We start from the raw sequence: 22,974 nt of genomic DNA, 5'->3' as shown, positions 1-22,974 counted from the left end.
ATGCCCTTGTGCATGGCTCTGGTGAGGCCTCACCTGGCTTATTGGGTACAGTTTGGAGCTTTTGTTCAGGAAAGAKAAATTCAGATTGGAATGGGAGCAGAAATGACCTAATAGGAGAATGAGGGGAAACCAAGAATGCATTTTGCAAAAGCTAATGAAATATATTAGCTTGTTTACCCTAGCAAAATGAAGGCAGAGAGGAGATACGATTGTTCTCTTATAAATACATCAGGAAGATAAGCACTGGGCACGGAGAGGAGCTATTTAAGCTAAAGGCCAATTTTGGCAGCAGAACAAATGGATCTAAATCACCATGAATAAATTTAAGCTGGAAATTAAAAGGATATTTCTAAGCATCAGACAACACAGTTCTATAAGGGAAAGAGCAGAAACTAACCAAGTTTTAAAATGGAGTTTGATTCATTTATGAAATGGATTTGTGGGGCATGATTGCTTGCAATAGCAGGGTTGAGTGTGTGTGATAGATAACACTCCGGCTGTGTTTTCCCTTTGTCTTAACCCTTTCCCTAGCTTTCTTCTTGAAAATTGAGACTTCATATCAAAAAGTCAGAAACATTTATGTTTACTAGCTGATGACTTAAACATTCAAGATACATGAGCCCTGACCGTTCAAACTTCGTTAGGTGGAAAACCTAATTTTCTGTCACAACTATTTTTTGTTTTTCATTAAAATAAGTTCTTAAACAGCTCTAATTTGATATCTGGAACTTTCTTGGGCAAACTAACAAAAAAAGTAAATTTACTTAACCCAAGTAATTCCATGAAACAAGATCTGGTTTCTTGGTAATTTTTGTTTCTTGTTTGATTACTCTGTTGTCTAATAAAACACAGATTCTGATTAAACATCTTCCAGCAGTTGAGTTATCTCTGTTTCTTTATTCATACACACACATATATGTGCACACATGTATTTTCTGGCAATTAATAAGGGGTAAGGTTGCACAGCAATTTTTCCTTTAGTTGGAAAATTAATATCCAGTCACCTGTTTTCATAAAACCTGTAGGAACTTAGTATCTTGAAAGCCTTCCTGTTGTGTCAAATTTCATTCAAATTCACCAGCTAGTTTAAAAGTAATCCAAAGGAGGCAGGTGAACAGACAGTGCTGTCGCGTATTTGCATTTCTTTTGGAAGTAGGGTGAGGAAGGACATAATCATCTGAGATGATGTATATAGAAGTCCATAAGAAGTAGCAATAAACTGTTAGAGCTGATTTTGGCTGTGCTTCGTATGTGTTATTGGTTGGTATGCATGATGTCTTTTGTACGTTATTTTATTTCTTCCCTTTTTCTTTCCCTTACTTTGCAGACAGGAAATGCTACCTGATTTTAGAGAACTAAGACCTGTGACAAAATAACTCACAAAATAGCTTCTCTGTGACCTGATTTCTTGATTGGTAAAGATGTTTTTAGATGTTAGGAGGAAGCAGAGAAGTATCTTATTCCTTTGCACTCTACATGAAATGTCTGTTTTTCTCTTTACCATCTTCTTACACTATATAAGAAGAGCCATTACAGCACAGATCAGTATTTGTGTCTTGCCTCTGGGAACGTGCAGTGATGGATCATTAGGAGGGAATATAAGGAGGAGGACAGCGTCCCGCTTCCGGCACCCAGTGCTTTAGGSAATTCCTGAGCTAATCGTTGTACCTAGACCGTTATGTTTGCTATCTACTGACRGGCTATCCTTGTAATTTGTTATATTGAGGGTTGTACTGAGATTGTGTCATGCCAGGGGCTTTTACAATACAGCTTTCTTAGGTTGTGAAATGACTGTTTTAGTAGTAATAAAGTGTCTGAGCTCTCTCTTGACTGTTGAAGCTTCTTCTCTGACAGTCAATCCTCTTCCCAGTTTCCAGTTTAAAATGATACTCTTCATCTCTCTGCCAAATGCAGTCATTTTTTAATAGTGATATTTAGCATGTTTTCCTTGATTTTTTTTTTTTTTTTCCCTTCTGACACTGTAAAATCTCAACTTCTTGTCCTTTGGTTTTAAGTGCTGTTTGTGTCAACTGAACGGTCAATACTAAGCAAACATCAGCTATCTGGATGCAGTACTTGTTTGCGTCATAACCATCATACTGTTTCAGATGCCAAGAAATGCTTTAATATGAATGTGGTTGTCTTATTGAGATGAATCTGATAGATATCAATTTCTAGGTATGCATTGCTTACAGCATAGATGTTCYCCAGAAAGAAAGTTAATGTTTCATATATACCCATATGCTTCTGTTTCTAGGTTATATAAAGCTTTTGCAAGGGAAATGGGTTTTGGTGAGTTCCATTTGTATCTGAGGCCATTGCACTTCGAATTTGCATCTTACAAGGAGAAAGCAGACCACATCCCACCAATATTCATTACATCTCTCCTGGAAGATGACAGCTGTGTTGACAGGTAGAAGGAACTTTTTTGTATTTCACAYGACATAATCTCTTTAGATTGGCCATGACTAAGTCTTCAATCTGCCTGAGCTCAAATATAGGCCACAAAAACTTCAGTGCATAAAATACATAAAATTATTCAGGCAGAAAAGTTAAAATGCTGCATGATTTCTTTCCTCATCCAGGGTCAAATATTTGTAATACAAAGCTGATGAGTAGTRAAAGTGAGGAGGCACCGGGTTTGTGTGGGACGCTGGCAGCTCTGAAACTTGCACATGCTCCCTTTCGAAGCGATGGGTGCCTAGCAGAGTTGGACTGAAAGTGATTGCCCCAAATCTCACRATAGCAAAATGGAACCTCAAAAACCATGATGAATAAACTCGTAATTCTGAACACAAAGGAAGCTCATTCTCCTAGAATTATACTACTTTTTATGAAATGATATCTTTGTTTTTTGTTTTTCAACTCAATGTTCTGTGCAAGGAAAAGGCTATCTATTATCTTCTTCCCTTTTTTTTTTTTTCCCCCTGGTGAAGGTGTCTAGAACATGTACATTTTACATTTGCATTGATTTACTCTTTTAAGACTTGGTAAATGTGTGTGTATACAAATGTATATATGCATGTGTGTATATTTTAGATCCAGGTTTAGGAGGAAGAAAGAAACAGGCAGCCTGTGAGTTTTCATACTGGATTCACRAAGGGCTTTCTGTCAGTCATTCCTAACCATTAATGCAGGCAACAGGGTTCTCTTCCTGCGTGTATGCATGCCGTTTGCAGTTGTGTGCTATTGCTTTCGTCCCATTCAGTTGCATATATTCTAGCCTGCTGCAAAAACTGGACTGTTCCAAACTCGCTTAGCAATTGCAAACAACCCGAAGCAAAGCTTCAGCTGTTAATTGAATTGTGGGAAGTGACTGACACCAGAGCATACGAAACAGTTCAGCAGTGCAGGAAGGTTAGGAATCAGTACTCGAAACGAGACATGATTGAACTGGACAAGCAGATTTTTCACTGGTTTAGTCCACGCTCATCTAGGAGGAGCTCATGAGTCATTGAAAGTTTGACCACAAGACATCATGGGGTATTTTCTTTTTCTTACAAAGTTACTTCTGAAAATTAAAGCAACATCTTAAGCTCACTGAATTGAGGAAGTAGAGTAACTGATTCTGTTGTGTGATTTAAATTTAAAGCGGAAAGAAACAAAAAGCATATCTGAATTATTCACTATTCTCCTTTCATCCCTGGCTTGACTTCTTTCTCTGTCATACTCCTTGTTTTGCTTTTATTGCAGATATATTCCATCTAGCTTACAATTAAGCATCCAAGAAATCGACAGTCATATCGGAAAGTTTAGCTTCCGTACAAGAGAAGGTATTATGCAGGTGAATGCTTTATTTCCAGAATAGCAAAAGATGTATGTTATGTTATTATTYATTTGCTGGAGCATGTAAAGGCCTCAGCCAGGCATGTGCTAGGCACTATACACTTTGCGACCGTTTGTCTTTTTTTAGTGATAGTACAATTTAGTCTTCTGTTTTATAACTAACTTCATAAAACTGTACTAAAAATGATTGTTAATATGTACTGATACAGGTATCATTACTGGGACAAAACTCTAAGACAGCAAAGTTTTGTCTGAGGAGCTTGGTTCAATAAAGCAGGATGCGTGGTTGTGTCTGTATGCTTATACAGTATCAACATTTGGTGTAGCGAGTATTGCAGTGAAAGAAAATGACCYTAGTTTTCAATGTTATTTGATGTACTTAGTCTTTCCCTTTTGTAGAAACATATAAAAACAGTATCATGCAGTGCCAGGCCATGCAGGTTTCTTCTTTAAAGCTCTCCTCGAAGTCTGATTCTTGCCATCAACTCAGTCATGGCCTGTACTCTGCAGTAGGATGGTATGTAATGACAGTTTTTAAACTGCCAAGGAAAAAACAAATAAAAACAAAGCTACCTCTTATTTTATTTGGTATGAACTCCATTCCCAGTCAGTTTGCTTTTGGCTGCACCASTCTGGTACTGTCACGCTCTACAGAGTAGAGCTGAGAATATARCTCAGTAAATACAATGGAATGAAATGATCTCTTGATCTCTAAATTTAGTCTGCATTTAGCCATTGTTTAAATRATAACGTATACAAATGTAATAGAATGCTCTCCCGTCCCCCTAYTTCATTGAAATAAACAGCTGAAGTGGTACARGACAACGAATGATATCTGTAAAATAACCTGCCTTTTAAATTACAGAAGAAATGCCTAATAACTCGGTGTTTTCGCTCTCCTTAGCTCTTGTCCCCATCTGGAATAAAGAACATGCAACTGATCCTTGCCTGCCAGGTCATTCAGAAAAATGCACTTTTGGCAGCTGTTCAGCAAGCCTCCTTCTGTTACCTGGTCCAGCCGAGCCGTGCCCTGGACACAAAGGTTAGCAGCATCTATTTCCCCAGACTGCAGTCGTAATGGATTTTGTCAGACTTAGTCCTTGAGATGGTTTCTTAATTCTGCTAAATTGATTCCTGCATAACACTTGGAACAGCGTCACTGATGACTGCAGGAACTGTTTATTAGCATGTGACATAAAAATAAATGGTGTCACATCAGTGATTTATTTAAAGTCTTTCTGTTGGGGTAAGTGATGAAGCGAAGCTAAAACTGTACCCCAGCGTAGGGCTGGAAAAGGCTGGAGATGAAGTTAAAAAGGCACTGAGGAAATCTTACAGCCTGTAGTATATGAAAAGACTTGCAATCACAACCTGGCCTTGAGATACGCACGCTTCTGGGGTGGCAGCACCACCAGCTCCTGCCCCTTTCCTTTGGCCTGTTGCCTGAAGACATAAGAGTAGGCAATGCTGTTTCAGATGGGAACTGTACATGCCAGCCTCAAACTATAATGTCAGTTCAAAAGCCACCTGCGAGGGTTACCAAGCCATTATTGTTCCTCCTCTTGTGTTTAGCATTTTTTTTTTTTTCATCCTGTGTTAGGCACACGGTGCTCAGGAGCTGTCTTTGCTTCATATGTCCTAAAACATTGCAAGTCTCTGTATTGCATTTTCTTATACAACTGTTATATCTCATTCAGAGACAGCTGCATTACAGTGATGAGCTAAATGGCCTCGTCTGCAATTTTGAATTTATAAGGCAAATAGAGATTCTTTAGGGCTTATCTTAGCTTCCCTGGTCTCGTACTGACAGCTCTCTCTGTACTTCTTAGGATGCCCATCCACCCAAGCCTGCTCTTGCATCCYCGACATTCCCTATATCCCATCCCTCATCCCTGCACAGTATCCTTAGCTCTCTCCTGCATAGCAGAAGTATCTTTTTTTTTTTCTTTTTTTTTTTCCTTCCTAACTGGGCAAGAAGTGGTTTGTTCTGTGGCTGGTTTGTAGCCGCACATGCACTGACTGCCTGGCTGTTGAACTGGGAGCCCTGTTAGCCCCTRCCTCCTGGGATTTGGGCAAGCCAAACAGAATGGCTAAGGATCAGACTCTCCTTGCCTTTTTCCCTCAGTATCTCCTCTCTAGTTGGATGCTGACTTTGCAAAACTGTAAGGAACTTCATACCCTTGAGATCTCTGTTCTTTCATCAAATGTGTTTAGAATTAGTCAGTGGATCCAAAAGTTAATAGAGGCAAACTGGACAGGCTAAGAGAATGAGGCTAAAACATTTCCTGTATGGCACCAGTTTCTCTCTAAACTTAAAAAATGAAAATTCACTTTTTCATGACTCCCAGTGGTCTCATTTTGGGTGGTTCAGAGCTGCAATGTGTGGAGGGGAGGGAAAGATGTCTCAGGCTGCTGTGGTTTGCAAGCTCCTGAGCATGCCGTGCCCTTCCAAGAGCACTGTCTAACACAATTTTCTTTCTTTCCTTACACCAGAGGGGAATGTGAGGGAGGTCCTTGGGCAAACCTTCACCCTCGAGGTTTTAGGTTTGCCAGAACAAACTGGTTTCACCACTATGCAGCTTGTGTCCTCTCCTTACCTAGACAAGCCACTGATTCTACACCATATGCCCGAGACTGACGGGCCCAAAAAAGCTGGTATCCTGGTGGCTGGTTGGAAAATTGCTATCTCAGTGTCCTTTGGGCAGACCCGTCCCAAAGGAGGCTCGGAGTCCGGGTCTTGGTAYGGCGGGGAACCAGCCTGCGCCAGGCTCCCTGTGTCTGCATCTACCGCAGGGGCCATGGTTAGTTTGTCCTGGAGGCTGGGTCCTGTTCCCTTTTTGCTGAGAAATTTGAGGCTTCCTGTCTTAGTTCCTAATTAGATTTTGCAGCACTGAAACCTTCTGTGGAACTGAGCAGCTCCAACCGCAGTGCCTTTCCCAAATGGATGCTCTGCACTGCAGTACAAACTGTTGCTGTTGCGCCTCTTTGCTGRTAACTATGAACAGTCCTACTCTGGAAATAGCTTTTCATCCATCATCTGGAAAGGACTGATCTTCCAAACACTTGGAGCTCTCTTACTGTCTAAATGGTTAATAGTTTCTTTTCTGTAGAATGGCAGTGACTGCATATTTCGTTCTCAGATGTCTCCTCTCCTCTATAAATCATTTAATGGCTGCTGTATCTCTTCTGGATCAGTCTTTGCTGATTTACAGGAAGTGAATATTAGCTAGCTAATCAAGCTAACACAGAACAATTAATACAGCCAACAGAGGCAGTGATAAGGACATCATGCATTTGTTTTTCCATATCAACATGTAAAATGGAAAAAATCATATATAGCCCTCCTTGCATAGGAGGTGGAGAAGGTTGGATACATAAGCAGGATGCCAGAAGCTATGTTCGAACTGAGGGACCCACCAGTGCATCCCATTTCCTGAGCGTTACGTTTGTTCTGTCCATGTCRCGTCTTGATTTTCAGACAGGCCAAGGCCTGTGGCATCTCCCTGCACCACACAGGATGGAGATCCAGGTGCAGGGAGATAGACTGACCTCAAGTTTTGCCATGAATGTTGTATCTTCCCTGTGCTCTGTTAAGCAGATAGAATGGTTTTCTGCGGAGTAAGTTCATTTTCTGTTGCAACAGAGTAAAGGTGTTCTTGGGCAGACCCATTTGCAAGCTGACACTTGCAGCCAAGTCAGGCTAGTACTTAGAGAAGGAACTCAGTAAAYGCTCAAACATGACTTCTTTATTCTATTTTGCTCTTCCCCTGTCTCTCTATTGCACAACAAGGCRATAGTTCTCCTTGACTTGCAGGGGAATTAGGGTGCTTTCAAGCCCCCCCACAACTCATACAGAAGACCAAAGAAAACAACTACTTGTTCCTGCTTGAAAGTCAGGACTTTTAAAAAATAAAAGTGAGGAAACTTCTGAGGCTCCTTCATACCTGGATCCACTGAGACTTACGTAACAGATGTGTCAGGGTGCATATGTAGCTTTTTATGTTTGTGGGGAGGTGAACTGGTTTTAAAGCCAAGCAATCTGAATATAAAATTATTTGTATGTGTTGGAAAAATGAATATTTGGGAATATCCATATTTTATTTGTTGCTGGTTGAATGCAGAGAATGTTGTSTGGTTTATAAATTGGGTACTGCCTCTGACCTCTGCTGCCTCTACAGTTTCATTACTCTTGTGCTCAGTGAGAAATRCTTTTTTTCTGTGACTTTCAGTGATCTCAGTGAATTATTACATCATAAAGTTAGGGTAAATGAAAGCATATAGAATTGCAAATCTGAGTTGATTTAGTAGGGACAGCTGCCATCCTTTAGGAGAACAAGCGTGGAATTGATATTTGTGATGTTGTAGGAAGGAAATGTGAGTCTAACAAGCCCGAGGAGTTCAGCAAGTGGAAGAAATTCTATGTCCTGGAATGAAATAGAGAACCAGCTGCTTCAAGCAACCCCACCAGCCGCCTTACCTTCTCCAGGGCGTTCTTCAGATTTACGCTGTACTGGTAACAGGTACTTGCTATAGACTGGACAAGCCCTCTTCTGTAGGCAGCAGTCAGTCTGGTGTAAATGCGAATCCTGAGCACCATCTGCTTTACCCTCCTCTGGGCCTTCATAGGACAAACCATAATGATTCACTCTAGATTTTAAGGGCACGTTCCCAGACGCCCTATTTCTTGGCTTGAGTTGGTAGGCTGAGTGCTCTGGTTGCTTGGACATACTCTGTCAATGGGACTCTGATTTCAAATTAAATCCTATCGAGTTAGTGTCTTATTTAAAGGAAGAATTGCAGACATCTCAGGAGTTTCTGAACATCAGTGACTTTTACACTTGAAAACATTACAAAATTATGGAAAACAATGRGTAGGCCAGAATACATCCATTAAATACGATTTCATGCCTGCTCCAGAAGAGAGCTTGGTCTCAGTGTTCATTTGCCAACGTACTAGTTCCTTAGCCTGGTCTCCTGGCTTTCATATGAGATACTGTGTCCTACCAGGGTACAGGGAAGACCYAGTTAGAACAGATTTTGTATTATTCACTGCTGACCAGTTACGAGTTAAGCACTGAAAATGCTGTGTTAATTGAACAACATGTGGTTTAAAGATACCAGTAAAATAGTGTTCAACATTTGCAGCTTGGCCTAGGCAAGCTCCACTTGTTTCTGTTACTATCACAATGTTATTATGAGGAGATTCTTTTCTTTTTTTAGTTTGCTGCTTTTTCTTTTACCATTTATTTCACTTGCTTTGAAATTAAAGGTATATAGAACGGGAGATTGCCTCCAGAGTTCAGCTTATCTCTTGCAGCTGATCTATAAAATCTAGTATATTTACACCTGTTATATATCTATAAGTAATCAATTKCTTGTTGGAGAAGCTGTGCCTAGAGAAGTTATTTGAGTAGCCCAGATGGAGTTATCTGTTTGCCTTTTAAGAGCTGATTCCTCCCTGCTACTGTACTTTTATTCTCTTGTTAGGCCTCCAGAAGCTTTTGTTTCCATTCAGCTGGAGAAACTGGGGCCCCGAGATGTGATGCTGAACACATTCATCCAGAAGAAAGAAGCCCTGGGCAGCAGAATGCAAAATCCTGTAAGTGTGCCAGGAGATTTATCGTTTTCAAGTGATACTGCTGATATTTGGCACATAGGCAAAATAGTTMGGGTCCTTTTTTGAGTTAGCACTATACTTACTCTGCAGTTACTGTAAGGAGAAAGGTATCGTGTTGGGGCACTCTYCTGAGGCTCCAAGTCCAAGTAGGAAAAGTGCGGTTCTGTAACAGAGGAGGAAACAGCAGATTTCATTTCTGGAAGAAATGYGTTGTTTTCACTGCAGTAATAGGCAGCTCCAAGTTTAGGGAAGTTTGAAGGCACTCAGCCCTCTTCTGTGGTGCTGTTTCCCTGTGCTCTTCCATGGACACAGCTGCAGGTCTCATGACAGAGAGAAAACATGCATGAAAAAGTGCATGAAAAATGACAGGGATCTGCAGGCACATGGTTAGGTTAAGGCTGTGGACACTAAGGGGTATTACTCCTAACCTATTTCCAAACTGGATAAAGAGATAAATTCTGAGTATAGTTACTCTAGTAGGTGCAGAACTGTTCTGAGCTTTTATGCATATGAAGCACCCAATAGCGGSTCTAGCTAAATATAGACACTAGATGAGGAAGGCATCCTAAATAAATACTTTTAGCTATTTCATTTTTTTATTTAAAAAAATAGAGGGTCATAAAAATTGTTTATAAAGGTACTATAGTGGGTCTAGATTTTGTTTTTTGGAAAGTTCCTCTTCATCCAGTGTCTAGATAGAAGTGAGAACGTGGATCCTCTATTAAAGTGCTTGTAAGTATGTATCTTTTGATGAATACATTACAAGTTAGGCATGGTCTTTAAGAATTTACCTGGTAGTAAAAAGCAAAAGTCTTCTGCCCAGACCCTTAATAGCTGTTCTGTTTTAAAAAGCATCAGCATAATTATTTAGCTTAACATATTCATAAGGCTCTAGCCAGCTCAGTAAGCTGGATAAGTATGAGGAAATAACTGCTAGTTGTGAACTCTTTTGGGAAATATTACGGAATTTGTGAACAAAACTATATGAACTAGACTTGAATAAAATAATAATTCTGAATTTATTTACAAGATTTCCATAACTGTTTAATGTATCTGGCCTACTGGTTAAAATCTTTCTTGATGGTTATCCTTTTATTACGGTTTTATCACATAGTTGAGATATTTATAATGTTGTATATAATCTCTTTCTCAAAAAATATACTAATATAAAATGTTTCAAGTGCTTTGGCATATTAGTGGTACATGCATGATATTAAGAAGAAAATATTCTCTCTTTATAGGATGAAATTCTGAAACTSAAAAGAGACATTATTGTTGAATATATTTATAAGTAAGTATATCTGATGTGGATGTTTAATATATATTTAATATATGTATTGTATAGACATTTATACTATGACATTTAGTATAACTAATATAGACATTTTAGACAATGGCTAAAACTCATTCTGAGGGCATCTTTTTTACCTGGATAATACAACTTATGAACTTATTTGCAAACTCAGGAAAAGAAGAACATTTTCAATAGTTTAGTAGGATAACATTAGAAGTAGTACAAGTCATCTTACTGGAAGAGAAGGAAATACACCACTTAGCCTACGTATGAGGGGAAAGGATTGATGGGATGGTAAGTAGAGTGTGGAAATGCCAGATAAGCATCCTCAACACAAGAGATAAGTTGCAAAGGAAATAATCTACAGTAGATCACAGAAGAAACGASTGGTGATGCAATATCCTGTGAATTYAGTCTAGTTGGTAATATAACTAGGGAGAAACTGGAGTTTCAACTAGAGTTAGATTAGATTCCGTTTTTTAAATCCTGCTTTAGTGTATCAATATTTAGTATCCTAGTCTTTATTCCCAGCTAAGTTTATGTTTCTATGAGTTTTGTCTTGGACACAATAGCATGAGATTGAATCCTAGAGCATGTGTGCCAGTAAATTAAGGAAAAATAAAAGCAAATGGGCAATTTCTAGTTAACTTAGTCTGCTCCTCAGAAAAAAATAAATTTGACATACTGCACTAGACTAGTTTATACATCATTCTTCTGCTGCATTGCATAGCTTATTATGAAACCATGTAAGGGTTATATGTTCCAGTTCCTTTCTGTCAAAAGACTGGGTAAGAATCTGCCGTGTGGCCAGCATCCAGGTCTCCTTACATACCCGGACGTGCAGAGACGCATCTGCGAAGCCTGCGGAAAGAGCATGGCAAATAGCTAGCTGCAAGTAGGGCTGCTGTGTCAGTGAGCCATGTTTTGCAAATGAGGTAGATTCCTGTCTTCGTAAGTGATGTCGGTTCCATTGCATGGCAAAATAAACTGCAAAAGGAAATTTCTGCAGCTCACTCTTTGGCTTCGCAGGTGAACGTAGACCCAGGTGAATGTTCTTGTTCCCCTTTGCGTAGCTTTGTGTCACAGGGCAGATGCAGACTGCCTTTAGCCCGGCACAGCGTACTGAGTGTGTAGGTAAAGGCAGCCGGGTTAGTCTGGAGACAGCTTGCAGGTTGGAGCGGCGTTTCGTTGGAGTGGAGTTTCAGTGCAGCTGAGTGATTACAAAATGTGACTCAGGGTCACACTGGCAGATTTTAATTCCCGGTTCTGCAGTTAACTCATCGTGTCACTTAGTCCCTTCCTGCTTCAGCTTCCCTATTGTAATGTAAGTATCAATAGCTACCACAAACCGGTTGCTGGATTAATTTATGGATATTTCCAAAGTACTGTGAAGACATCCATCTAATCAGAAGTGTTAAATCTAAAGTTTCCTTTGCCTCATTAATGCCACTTTCATGTCTTCTATTCCTCTGGTTGTCAGTGCAGCAAAATTTTCGTATTTATAGCTTGTAGATTTTGCCATGGAAGACACCGAAGATGTCCATATGGAAAGAGATTAGGCTCAGTAAGAATGGAGCTTATCCAGACAGATGACATGCTGCACAACACTGCATATTTTAATTAYACCTTTTCAGGCTGAACCAGCGTGTGTCCCAGCATGCCCTGAGGGGTCAGCTCATTGCATGCTACAATGGCCTAAGRAACCTGTTAGATGATTTCCCTGTCATCAGAGACAAGTACTTTACAATTGGACTATCTCAAGGAAAAAAAGAGGAGCAAGGCTTAAAGAAACATCTTGCAGCTGATCCCAGGTTTGTAACATCTTTGAAAATGTGTTCCTGGGGGCYGGAGTCCTCAGGCAGTGGGTATTACCAAGAAAAGGAGAACACGTGTTTGTAAGGGTGATATTCCAAAGTGCCCTGAGCAGCGTGTTCTGCCAGTRTTTGAGGAAGTTTCATGGATGGAGGACGTGCACAATCAGAAAAACTGGCATAAAAGAGGGACATTTTTTAGAAATGTGCTTTCCTCTAATCCCAAGACTGTGCGGCAGGAGGTTACAAGTGGAAACTCTCACTTCCAGGATGTAAATCCTCTAATGGTTAAGTCAATGTAGTAAGGGTTGTCTTACCCTTAAATTTTATTTAGGAGTTAACTAAACCTGTTAGTAAGTTAGATGCAGACATGTGACTTGTCAGAAGCGAGGAACGGAGGCGAAGGGCACACATCAGACTAGGGGATGATCCTGTATCATCTGCTTCTTTCAGAGTGGGTATTTGCATGGCCATATCACAAGGATCTCCTTCCTCAAAACTTGTGGCTAGCAATGCAAGCCCTTATGCTGACTGTCTGGGTGTTTGCAGTATACACTGTGCAAGACTCTGGGCTCCCCAAGCACAGCACCAGCAGGCAGATGTTTATAGATGTAGTTGTCCACTACACTGGTTTTGCTCTTGTTCATCTTGTTTCCATGCAATAGAAAGGCTCAACAGCAAGCAATGAAAAAAAAGGATTTATTTGTGTTCAAGCAAGCTTTAGTTCTTGTGACAAAGGCTAGGAGTGTGGTTAAAAAACAAACACCATAAAGCATGGTTCAACAAGATACTTGAYGGGAAGTTTATTACCCCTGCCTTGTTGTTTAACTGCTTGTCAGCTACCGGTTTGAGGAGATATACTAGCCTTGAGACAGCCCTTCAGGTTTCCAGTTTCCAGAGAGAAACCAGGATGTGGGCCTTTTTTCTTCCTTTTATTTACCTACTTCTATTAAGTGTTGTGTAAAGCATTGTATTTTGGACTCCAGGTTCAGAAGTCCTCAGAAGCTTTAAAGCTCTATCTTGTATTTGCATATTAGAACCTATAAAAATGATACATAGGCCATTTGTAACAGGTTTGTTGTTAGCTTTATAGGGAGACTGCTCTGARTGCAGTAACAGAAGAGGTAATAGTAGGCTTAGGAGCGCAGCGTTTTAGTAGACTTACCTCTCAAGGTGGTTCTCCCCCCAGCCCTGGTGCTGACAGCTYGGAGGTTCATAGGTCGGACAGTTTCCATCTCCTTCACTAAGCTCACTTTGGAGTTAGGACCGGGAGTGGTTAATTGTCATGGAAACAGTTTTAGTTGCTAACGTAGTGTATTAGCAAGATTAAGTCAAACATAATTTGTTTGCTGAGAGGAGGTTAGTTCGGGTGCAGGACGTATATGCTTCTGCGGTTCATGCAATGCACTACCTGCTACTCTTAGCTTMATGGGGACATCTAGCAAAGGACAAAGCCACGGTATGTTCAGAGGCAGTCATCTAGTGACAGCAAAAGGTTTGCAGGGCATTGACTCTGGTGGGATATTAAATATAAATTTCAGCCAAGTCCTAGCATTATTCACCCTGCTCAGATACTGGCTTGTGCCATTTGGACCTGTAACTTCTCACCAGCAAGAAAATATTTCAATGCCCTAGAATACTTTATAGGCTTATATTCTTCAAAAATATTGTTGGGATGATATAGACTGTTATACATTGTCCTTTTACACTGTAAAATGATATGTCTGAGCTAGACAAAGATAGAAAATAAACACATATACATATATATATCTCTGTTTTTAAGATGTCCCTGAATTTTCTGAGGTTCCCTTTTATCCTTTCCCTGTGCTTAGAAGCGCAACTGCTTTTCACCACCGGTTTGTGAGCCTGCCAACAGTCACTTTCAAATCCCTCACTRTCAGCTACCTTTCTGCATTCGGCAGATGAAAGAAGCAGAGAGCAAATTCGTACCTATTGCAGATAGTTAGATGTGAATGTGTCTGGAAAGCAGCATGCACAGGCACTGCTGCGACACGCACTTTGCACCTGCCCCTGCATGGGCACAGAAATTACCATTCACAGTAGAAAGTGAACTTGAAGAACTACCAGAAGCTGTAGAAAAGGCTTAATCAAAAACAGCTMCTGTCCTTTCAGCTTTCACCATCTACCCTGTCCATTTTTTTTTTTTTTTTGGTTTGAATTTATCATTTATTACCAGTTAATGTTTCATTTTCTGTTGTTTAACTGAAGCTTCGAGGCACCTTGTAAACAGCAACTGTCAATTAGTTATGATGAAAGCAGAAATTTAGCTTCCATCTTGCCTGCATTAGGAGGGTTATAGCAGGACATTAATTCAATTGCTTTCTTATCTTCTCAGCTAATCTCGGTGCCTGCATTTGTGGCTGCCAGGCACTTGGAGGGCGAGCAGGTTGTGGGATCCCTGTGCCTCCTGCCGAGAAAGGCCTGCAGCCGAGGGGGAGGAACGGGTCTGCCAGGGAGGTGGCTAGTTACAGTGGTAGGATGGAGACTGGAGGGGAATAAAGACGGGGAAATAGAACATGTAACGGAGAACGAAAGAAAAAGGAAAGTAGAGGTTCTGGGGGAGGAGCAGAAGTAGTGAGTGTGGAAGTAGTTACAATGAAAAGCTTTTTGGAAAAAAATGTATAATCGTCTTAAAACTCGGAAGGAAATGTGTAGGAGGAAGATCATTAACATCAATGGAAAATGTTTCAGAATTGGGTTCTCCCACCCAACTTCAAGTGGCTGTATCTGACTGGGTTCCCTGATAATCGGGAGGTGCTTCAGAAGGCCCAGTCGCCTAACCTGTTTCCGAGTCTTGCTTTAGGATAAGAYGAGTTGTGTCCTGGAAGTGCCTCTTTCTCTCTCCAGTGACTTGGGGAGCCTCAGGAGGGTTGCTCRTACTCTAAACATCTGCATTTGATGGTCTGATGAACCCCCATTTTTCCTGATTTTGCTGTCCTCCGGCATAGATCCAGCTGCCGTGGGAGGAGGGGAAGGCTGTGGATAAGTACCCTACGCCTACCTTTGCTAGCTTACCTAGGCGTTAGCGGTATTGCTCAGAAAAAGGCAGAAGCACTCAAGTGCCGCAGAAGTGTTAACTCACGTAAGATAGTATATGCTTCCCTCAGCAGCTGCTGTCTTGAAAATAAATATTGGAAGCAGAAAGAAAGAGGAAAATGTAGAGCTATGTTTTTATGCAGTAGGACCATCCTGTCCCTCCCTTCTTTTTTTTTTTTTTTTTTTTTTTTTGTCCCCAGATTTTCCATAGAAAATTAGACCATAGCTCTTATCTATACACATTTCAGATGTACTAGTCACTATGTAAGCAAACATAGCATACTGGGGGGGGAGGTGGGGGGGGCAGGGAGGGTTGTTGGTTTTTAGGGTTTTTTATGTAATGTAGAAAATCTGCTTTATCCAGGATTAAACTATGTTTTAGCTGTTTCTTGAGAGAGGGTGCCACATCGTAGCAGGGCCACATGGCGTTGGCCCCCTCCGCGAGCGTGGCTATGGGGAAGCCACCACTAACACAATGAGATTATGCCCACGTCCTGACGTGAAGAGACACGCCAGCTTTGATGGACTGACTCAAATTCTCGTTCATTTGAGTCTGTWAAAGATGAAGCACATCTGGACAGCGTGCGTGCTCCTGCCCTTGGAACAGACTGCAGTTGCCYGGCTTGTTCGCTCTCTGCTGGTTCGGTTTATGTGCTCTGATGTGAGACAGAGGAAATGAAAGCAATAGTGTGAATACTAATCTCAGCCTGAAAAATGTCACTTGTGCGGTTTCCTTGGGTACAATTTGTGCTTATCATTCTTGTGTGAAAGTTAGTCGGGAACAGCTGGTTAAACAAACCCTGCCCGAGTATAATTTCCTTGCTTACAACGCGGAGTATTTAACCTTTCATTACTCCATCCCACCCAAACAAAAGATCGACTTTTTGCGATCAACCTTGGGGTTTTTTCAGGAAAAAGAAGAAAAAAAAAACGCAAAACTTAATTCAAAATGTATTGAATTTAATTTCCAAGCTGAAGTTATATCTCTACATGTACTAGCTGCATGTTGTCCTTCATCTTCATCTAGCTGGAAACAAGAGATGACACATTGTATATAAAAACAGGAAAATACATTATTCATGTAACAAATGTTGTATTTTAATACCTTCTGGCAAGAAAAGTGGTCTGCCTGCTAGTAATTGCACTGAATATTTTTAAATGACTATATGGATTTTTAATGCGTATCTGCTGCTTGCTCTGCCTGTCTCTCTGGTTCACAAAAATTACAGTTCTCATGTTCTGCATGGTGAAAGCTTGTGCTCAGAGGAAAGAAAATCTTAATGCCCAAAGGACATCATCTCATGCCACTGTTCTTTAAATCAGATGCTTTGGTCACCACTTTGGGACTAGCTTCTTTTTAACATAGCTTGGAAGAGGTGCTCATGAATCAACACTACTTTGGAGAATGACAGAAGTCAGGGAAAAAGTCAGGCCCCACTTCTTCACCTCTCATGTTCGAGAACAAGGGGACAGTTCTTCAAAACTCGTGACAGCTTCCCAGAGATGCTGAAGGTGTCAAGACTGCTGGGACTGGCGAGGATTGGGGCTTCCCAGGGCCTTGGCTGAGGCAGTTATAACTTTGCAGGATGGCCACTGAGCCCTCCTCTTGGATGACTATCCTCCTAGAGTCTGTTGCTGAGCATCTCTGCATGCCTGGTCCTTTGTATGCTAATTTTTAATAATTGGTACTGGTTTGATAACACCAGGGCCATTAGAGTAAATGACCAAACTGAGCGTGTCTCAAAAGTGACTTTGTGAATCTCCTAGACTGACCTGTCTTAGGACTTGCTTGAAAATCAACCAGATACAGATAGAAAATTTCTCTCAAATTCAGCAGGTTTTGGAGGTCAAATATTTGAGTGTTTGAGGTTGAATTTTACACCTACAGTAGTACCTGAATGATTTTATGTCTAAAATACACTTGCTGCAAATCTTAGAGGCAAATCCTATGTCCAAGTATGAGTTTTATCAACTCTTTTAAAATGTATTCCTAGAAAGTGACATGGAGAAATAAGYCCCAAAATGATAAAGATCTCTCAATTCTTGCAAAAACTCAGGTCGTTCCATCCTCGACCGCGCTGTTTGCTGTCTCCAGATGGACGCACCTTTCTTAACTTGTGGTTCATCCCTCACCCTTCGGAAGTGCTGACTGTGTTCAAAACGCTTCCAGAGAAGGTCAGTATTTCTAACACAAAGAGATTTTGTCTGGGTGCTGCCCTGCCCGGATTTTTCCATGTGTATTATGATTTTGCTTGTCATTGGAGGTAGGGGAGTAAATGTCAGTGGTTTTAATCTGGATGTAGCTAGAGTGAGCCACTGATGAAGCAAGTTGCTGAAACACGCCTGACGGGAAGGAGAGAGTTTCTGTCCTCTTGATTTAGAGAGAGAAGCAGGAGCGAAGGGAAAAGAAGGATCTTTTAATGTAAAGATCAAAAGTAGTTAATAGAAAACTCAGCCAGGCTACGTTGCATTTTCCTATGTATGAAAGTATTCCTCAATCCTTAGCCATCCTGCTGGTTTATCGGTATTCTCCCTGTCTCTGTGTCCACAGAAGTGATAGGTTGTAGACATTCATGTCCTTTGACTTATTTTTACCTCCTCCTTCCAGACGGAGGAGACAGGATAGGAAGAAGAAGGTACTTGGGGRTGGCGGTGACAGTGAAGGAGCTGGATCTGAAGGAGAGGGAGAACGTGAGGGGAGGGAAATTGCAAGAGTTTCCCTYGTGCTGATTTCTCCACCTCCTGCAGAGTAAAAGGAAACAGACTGGCCACYATCAGCTATCTAACTAGATGTAAACAGCAAAAAGGGTGCTTATACTGGGATAGCCGTTTCTAATCCAGAAGCTGCGGCACCACATGGTATGGTGACAGCTGMGGGTGGTATTCTGAGCCTGAAAGAAATTCAATGGTGGATGCTAGTATTTGGGGTTGTGAGTCCAAGCGTAGCTTCTGACTGGAACTAGTGCTGCTGCCACAAGCGCAGTCAGCAGGCACCACTGCCCTGGGAGCCCCCGTGCCCTTCTCGGGAGGTCTCATTTTTGTGCCAGAGTGGCCTAGAGCGGTGAACCGGAGCATCTCCTGACAGCAGGTAGCAACTTCTCTTAGCGCTGCAGTTCCTCCCTCAGTGTGAAAGTAGCTTGGGTGTTAAAACATAATTCTTCGGTAACTCTTCTTTGGGTGCGTCCATCACTAGAGACAACCTGAATGCTGAGGCATAGTCTGAATGATGCTGCTGACAGAGAGTGCTTCAAAGAGCACTAYGCTTATGATAATTATAAAGTGGTAAAGATTTACTACTTCAGTGCATTTTCTTAGGGCCTGTCGTCTGAACGGCATCCTCTGTGCATTTATCTTGTGTGCAGACTGCTCTCAGAGCTCTCCACCTGAGCCTGGAAATTGTTGGTGCACTTCATGACGTGGTTTCGTATCTCCTGGGTTTCGCTCAACTAGGAAATTCCCCAGACTGTTTCTGTGCCTTAAACCCAGAGCCTCTGACCCCTGACTGGGGAGGGACTGAAAGGATTGGTAAGTAACAAATGGTACACATTTAAGGTAATTTTTCGAGGTCCAAATGAGCATGAAACGCTGACATAGAGGCAGGGACAATGAGAGCTCAAGTATGAGGTTGATATTAAGTGAAGTACGAAGTCATGAAAAAAATCCAGTCTTATTTTCCCTCTTCCCTGCTCTATTTTGCTAATGGAAGAATGTCATGTTTCAGGCTGGTGTGCARTGTCACAGAAAGGCAACATACCTAYGGGGTTCRGAGCTCCTGCTCCAGAAGGAGGCAGAAAACGTGGCCTCAAAACTGCTCTTCCGCTCTAGAAAATTTCAGTTAAGCCATCTGTTTAGATCATGATGATTTTATCTTTACCAGAAGATTAAAAAAGGCAAGCTTTGTTTCCTTTAGTAAATCTGTCACTTGATTCTTCTTCCAAAGGATAAAACAGCTTAAGTGTATGGTCTRTCCTACATGAACATGTTGTTAATGCAGAAATAGCATCAGTTTACATAATAGATTGGACCTGCTGTTYGTGTTGAATTGTACTGCCGGAGTGGGATTTATCTAGCTTTACTTTAGTGGCCAGTAGTTAGGTATCTAACTAATAACTAGGTATCTCTGGTGTCACTGGACGTCTTCACTGGACACTGTCATAAAGACAGCTTCAGAGGAGTGGCTCATCCCAAGCTAAAATGTGTTGAAAATGAGTGAGATGTATCCCTCTCTGGAGATGCCTATATTCCTCTAGTTAGTATTGCAGGAGCCAAATGAAACTTTATGCCTCATATTTAGGCAACAAAAGTTACGTGAGATAATCATATCTTAAGTGCCAAAATGCTCTTGGCARTATGAAATGCGTTTCAGCCGTTGGTTTATTCCAGCAGTAGAGTGAGGTAGAGTTAGGAAACATGGTACGTTACGTATGCCTCCGGCTCCGGTGTCTGTGTGTCTGCRGTGCGTGGTTGGACTGTTGTCATGCCACCTACAAATGCACACGTTTAGCTGTACATTTGGCACTGCTTAGACACAACTCAGGAGCGGAAACTTCACCTGCACAGCTTCACTTCTGTCCTGGCATATTTTCAAATGAATATTGGGTAAAAATATAAGATTCTTCAAGAATTGGGAAAAAATATGTAAAAGACTGCCTTTAGCATTTGATGTGTCCAAATTTGCCATGTGATCCTTCATGTGTTTTTATTTTTGTAAGATCTGTATTATCTRTTCTGAATTTATCTTCTTGGAATTTCTTTTTTGAAGAGAAGAAAGGACTCAGTGAATCRCAAATACCTGTTAGAGCTTTTTATTTTAACATGGTGCTGATGAGTGTCTGATTTTGAAGTGGGCTTATTTTCTCTAACAAAAAGCGCTCCCTGTTCTGCAGCGTGTGCTCGTTGTACCGCTAAGTGTGTATTAGTAACTTCATCCGTGGATGGCTGAGGAAGCTCATGTAAATTAGCGTGTTTAATGAGTTTTGAATCAAAGAAGGAGTCTGAGCTCAGTGATCAATGAGCAACCACACAACCAAATGTAGGAGGAATATTATATGCAGTGTATCTTAATTTCAAACACACCTAGAGTTGTATGCCTAGCTRCCCCGCTTTTAAAAGAAGATACGTGCAGTGGAGTCCTGCGTACTCTGCTGCCTCTGTAACACATTTTGTACAGACAGTTTAACTCTGTTGTTCCTCACCAGGAGATCTTTTTTTGCAGCTGCTGTTCAGAATTAATTCCCCTCTTGCACAAGTCGGAACATTTAACTTCCTTAAATGACGGCAGTCTCTGCAACCTGACAGGAAGAACATTGCTTTTCTGTAATAGGGGCGCTGAAGTTAAATCACTTTTGTGCTGGATGYGTCTTGGGAGGCAGTCGAGTGCTATACACAAATTTTGTACAAACACCGAAGAAGAACAGGTGTTCTCATGGCGGTATTGATTTATGGACCCCCATTGCTTTAGGAAGTTTCACGCTAGGATTAAAAGAAATAAACAAATTTCAGAGCCTCAGCAGAAAAATATTCACTAACGTGCAAAACCGGGCCCTGACAGTACTGTAGTGAGATCAATTGGAGAATTTGTCCCTCTCCCGGACAAGATATCTCCTACCAGGTAGGAACTAGTTTAGGTYTTCAGAGTTTGTAAAAAGCCATTTCAGGACCTGATTCTGCACCCTTTTGACAAACTTAACTTGATATAATGATCTGTAAGACGGACTCTAGCACTTTCCTTGTTGGCATTTAATAATAATTGACTTTTTTTATGGATGAGACTAGCAAAAGAGCCATTCTTCTGTGATACTGGTAACTTTATTCCTCTGCCTCTTTCTCCCTGTCCTTACTACAGCTTCATAATTCTCCAGCTGCTGTAATCTGTTTCCAAAAAGCATGTTTTTGTAGTGTGCTGAAAAAAATGTAAATGCCTCCCAGGGGAAAGAGTAAAAATGGAAAAAGTCATGAAGTGCAGAACAGTTTGAGGGAAAAAGAGGTTCTAGAACTAATATATTTTATGTGCATTTCCTCACAAGTATCTGGTAAACTTACTKTTCTTGGAACTCCAGGGTCTGAACTTCAGGAGATTCAGAAAATGATCGACAGCCTGCAGAATCCGCTGGATCCCTGCAAAGTAGCCCAGCTGCTAGCTGTCCACAGAGAAGTCACGTTTCTCCAGTTTGAGGCAGCAATTCGGCATCGGCTACGGTAGGAGCTACAGCCTGTCAGTGACGGGAGCAGCACTAGCATTTTAGCAAATGCTGTTAAGGGGCTTCCTTTGTTGACAAGAAAGGAAAAACATAGGAAAGATTGATTTAAATTTGGTCCGAAATGTACTTCCTGCCAGTTTCCTTTTCACCAGAGTTGGTAAGAGTCCTCACGTGCTCCACTGAGGGATTTCACATCCGAGTACAGCTGTTCTTTGAGCGTTGTGTCACCTTTACRTTGCGATACGCAGCTGGCTAACTCAGGGAGGCTGGTAGCTGCTGTGGAGGTGTACTTACGAGTGCATCATTTTGTTTTGCTGCAGGAGCTACATTTGGTTTTACATTTTCTCTCTCAAAGAGTACTTAAGAAGCAGGAACAGGACTCCCAGGACACTCAGATTTAGGTTTGCCTGCCTGTAAAATGTTATTTACCCCATTATAGAAACAAAACTAAGATTTACTTTTCAGGACTCCCTAAAAATTAACTGTCTCTCTCTTCTCACCTCTCTCCTCCCATGTATTCTCTGYTGGTAACGATCACAGAGTGGTTTGAATTACATATGGATTATCTGCGGCAGAACGACAAGGGCATGATGGTGTGCAAAAGCAAAGGAAATTTCACCTCTCCTCCCCTCCCTAGATTAGGCACATGTCACATTGCAGCATGATGCAAGACTGGATTTTTAGATATAATAGAAGTCTGTTCTGTGGTGCAGCCAGGTTGGGGAGTCCACCAGAGGAGAAACAGCTCCTTGACTTGATTCTGAGTAACTCACAGGACCTAGTTCAAAATATTATAGTTGAAGAGCTATTCTCTAAGAGCAACCATAATGTGCTTACATAAAACATCCCTGAAGGGACAGTGAAAACCAAATAAATATCACCATAGCTGAGCTCGGCTGCAAAAAACAGAACTACATAAAAATGAGAATACTTGTTGGAAAAAAAAACTAAAAGGATTAGCTAGGGGAGTTWAATCTTTGCAGATGGCAAGGATACTCTTTAGGGACGTACGGGAGGCACAAAATAAATACATAGCACATGTGAAGAAAGACTTTAAAAAAGAGTAGGAGGATGCTGGCATGGCTAAACAGCAGGAGTAAGCAGATTATTAACGAAGGAGGGCCTAAAAAGCTGAAGTTTCATTCAAATGAAGAAAATAGAACAGACTATAAACTGTGACAGGCTAAAAGGAAAATGATTCAAGGCAGC

At 41.2% G+C, this 22,974-nt stretch overlaps 1 protein-coding gene across 1 annotated transcript in view; it reads left to right on the top strand.

The window, feature by feature from the left end:
• LOC146594748 (uncharacterized) overlaps positions 1-22,974 on the top strand; it is an 85,655-nt gene that overhangs the window by 38,198 nt on the left and 24,483 nt on the right. Inside the window, exons 20-29 of the mRNA XM_085306959.1 lie at positions 2,258-2,413; positions 3,694-3,784; positions 4,691-4,828; positions 8,152-8,306; positions 9,274-9,385; positions 10,645-10,694; positions 12,332-12,508; positions 17,623-17,740; positions 18,928-19,090; positions 21,625-21,763. Of these exons, the coding sequence (XP_085163085.1) occupies positions 2,258-2,413; positions 3,694-3,784; positions 4,691-4,828; positions 8,152-8,306; positions 9,274-9,385; positions 10,645-10,694; positions 12,332-12,508; positions 17,623-17,740; positions 18,928-19,090; positions 21,625-21,763 (1,299 nt within the window). The remainder of the gene's footprint in view (positions 1-2,257; positions 2,414-3,693; positions 3,785-4,690; positions 4,829-8,151; positions 8,307-9,273; positions 9,386-10,644; positions 10,695-12,331; positions 12,509-17,622; positions 17,741-18,927; positions 19,091-21,624; positions 21,764-22,974) is intronic.

Source organism: Rhea americana, unplaced genomic scaffold, assembly GCF_003343005.1.
Source record: "Rhea americana isolate MKP2758 unplaced genomic scaffold, rheAme1 scaffold_25, whole genome shotgun sequence".
Taxonomy (NCBI): Eukaryota; Metazoa; Chordata; class Aves; order Rheiformes; family Rheidae; genus Rhea; species Rhea americana.
This window is presented reverse-complemented; position numbering and strand designations above follow the sequence as displayed.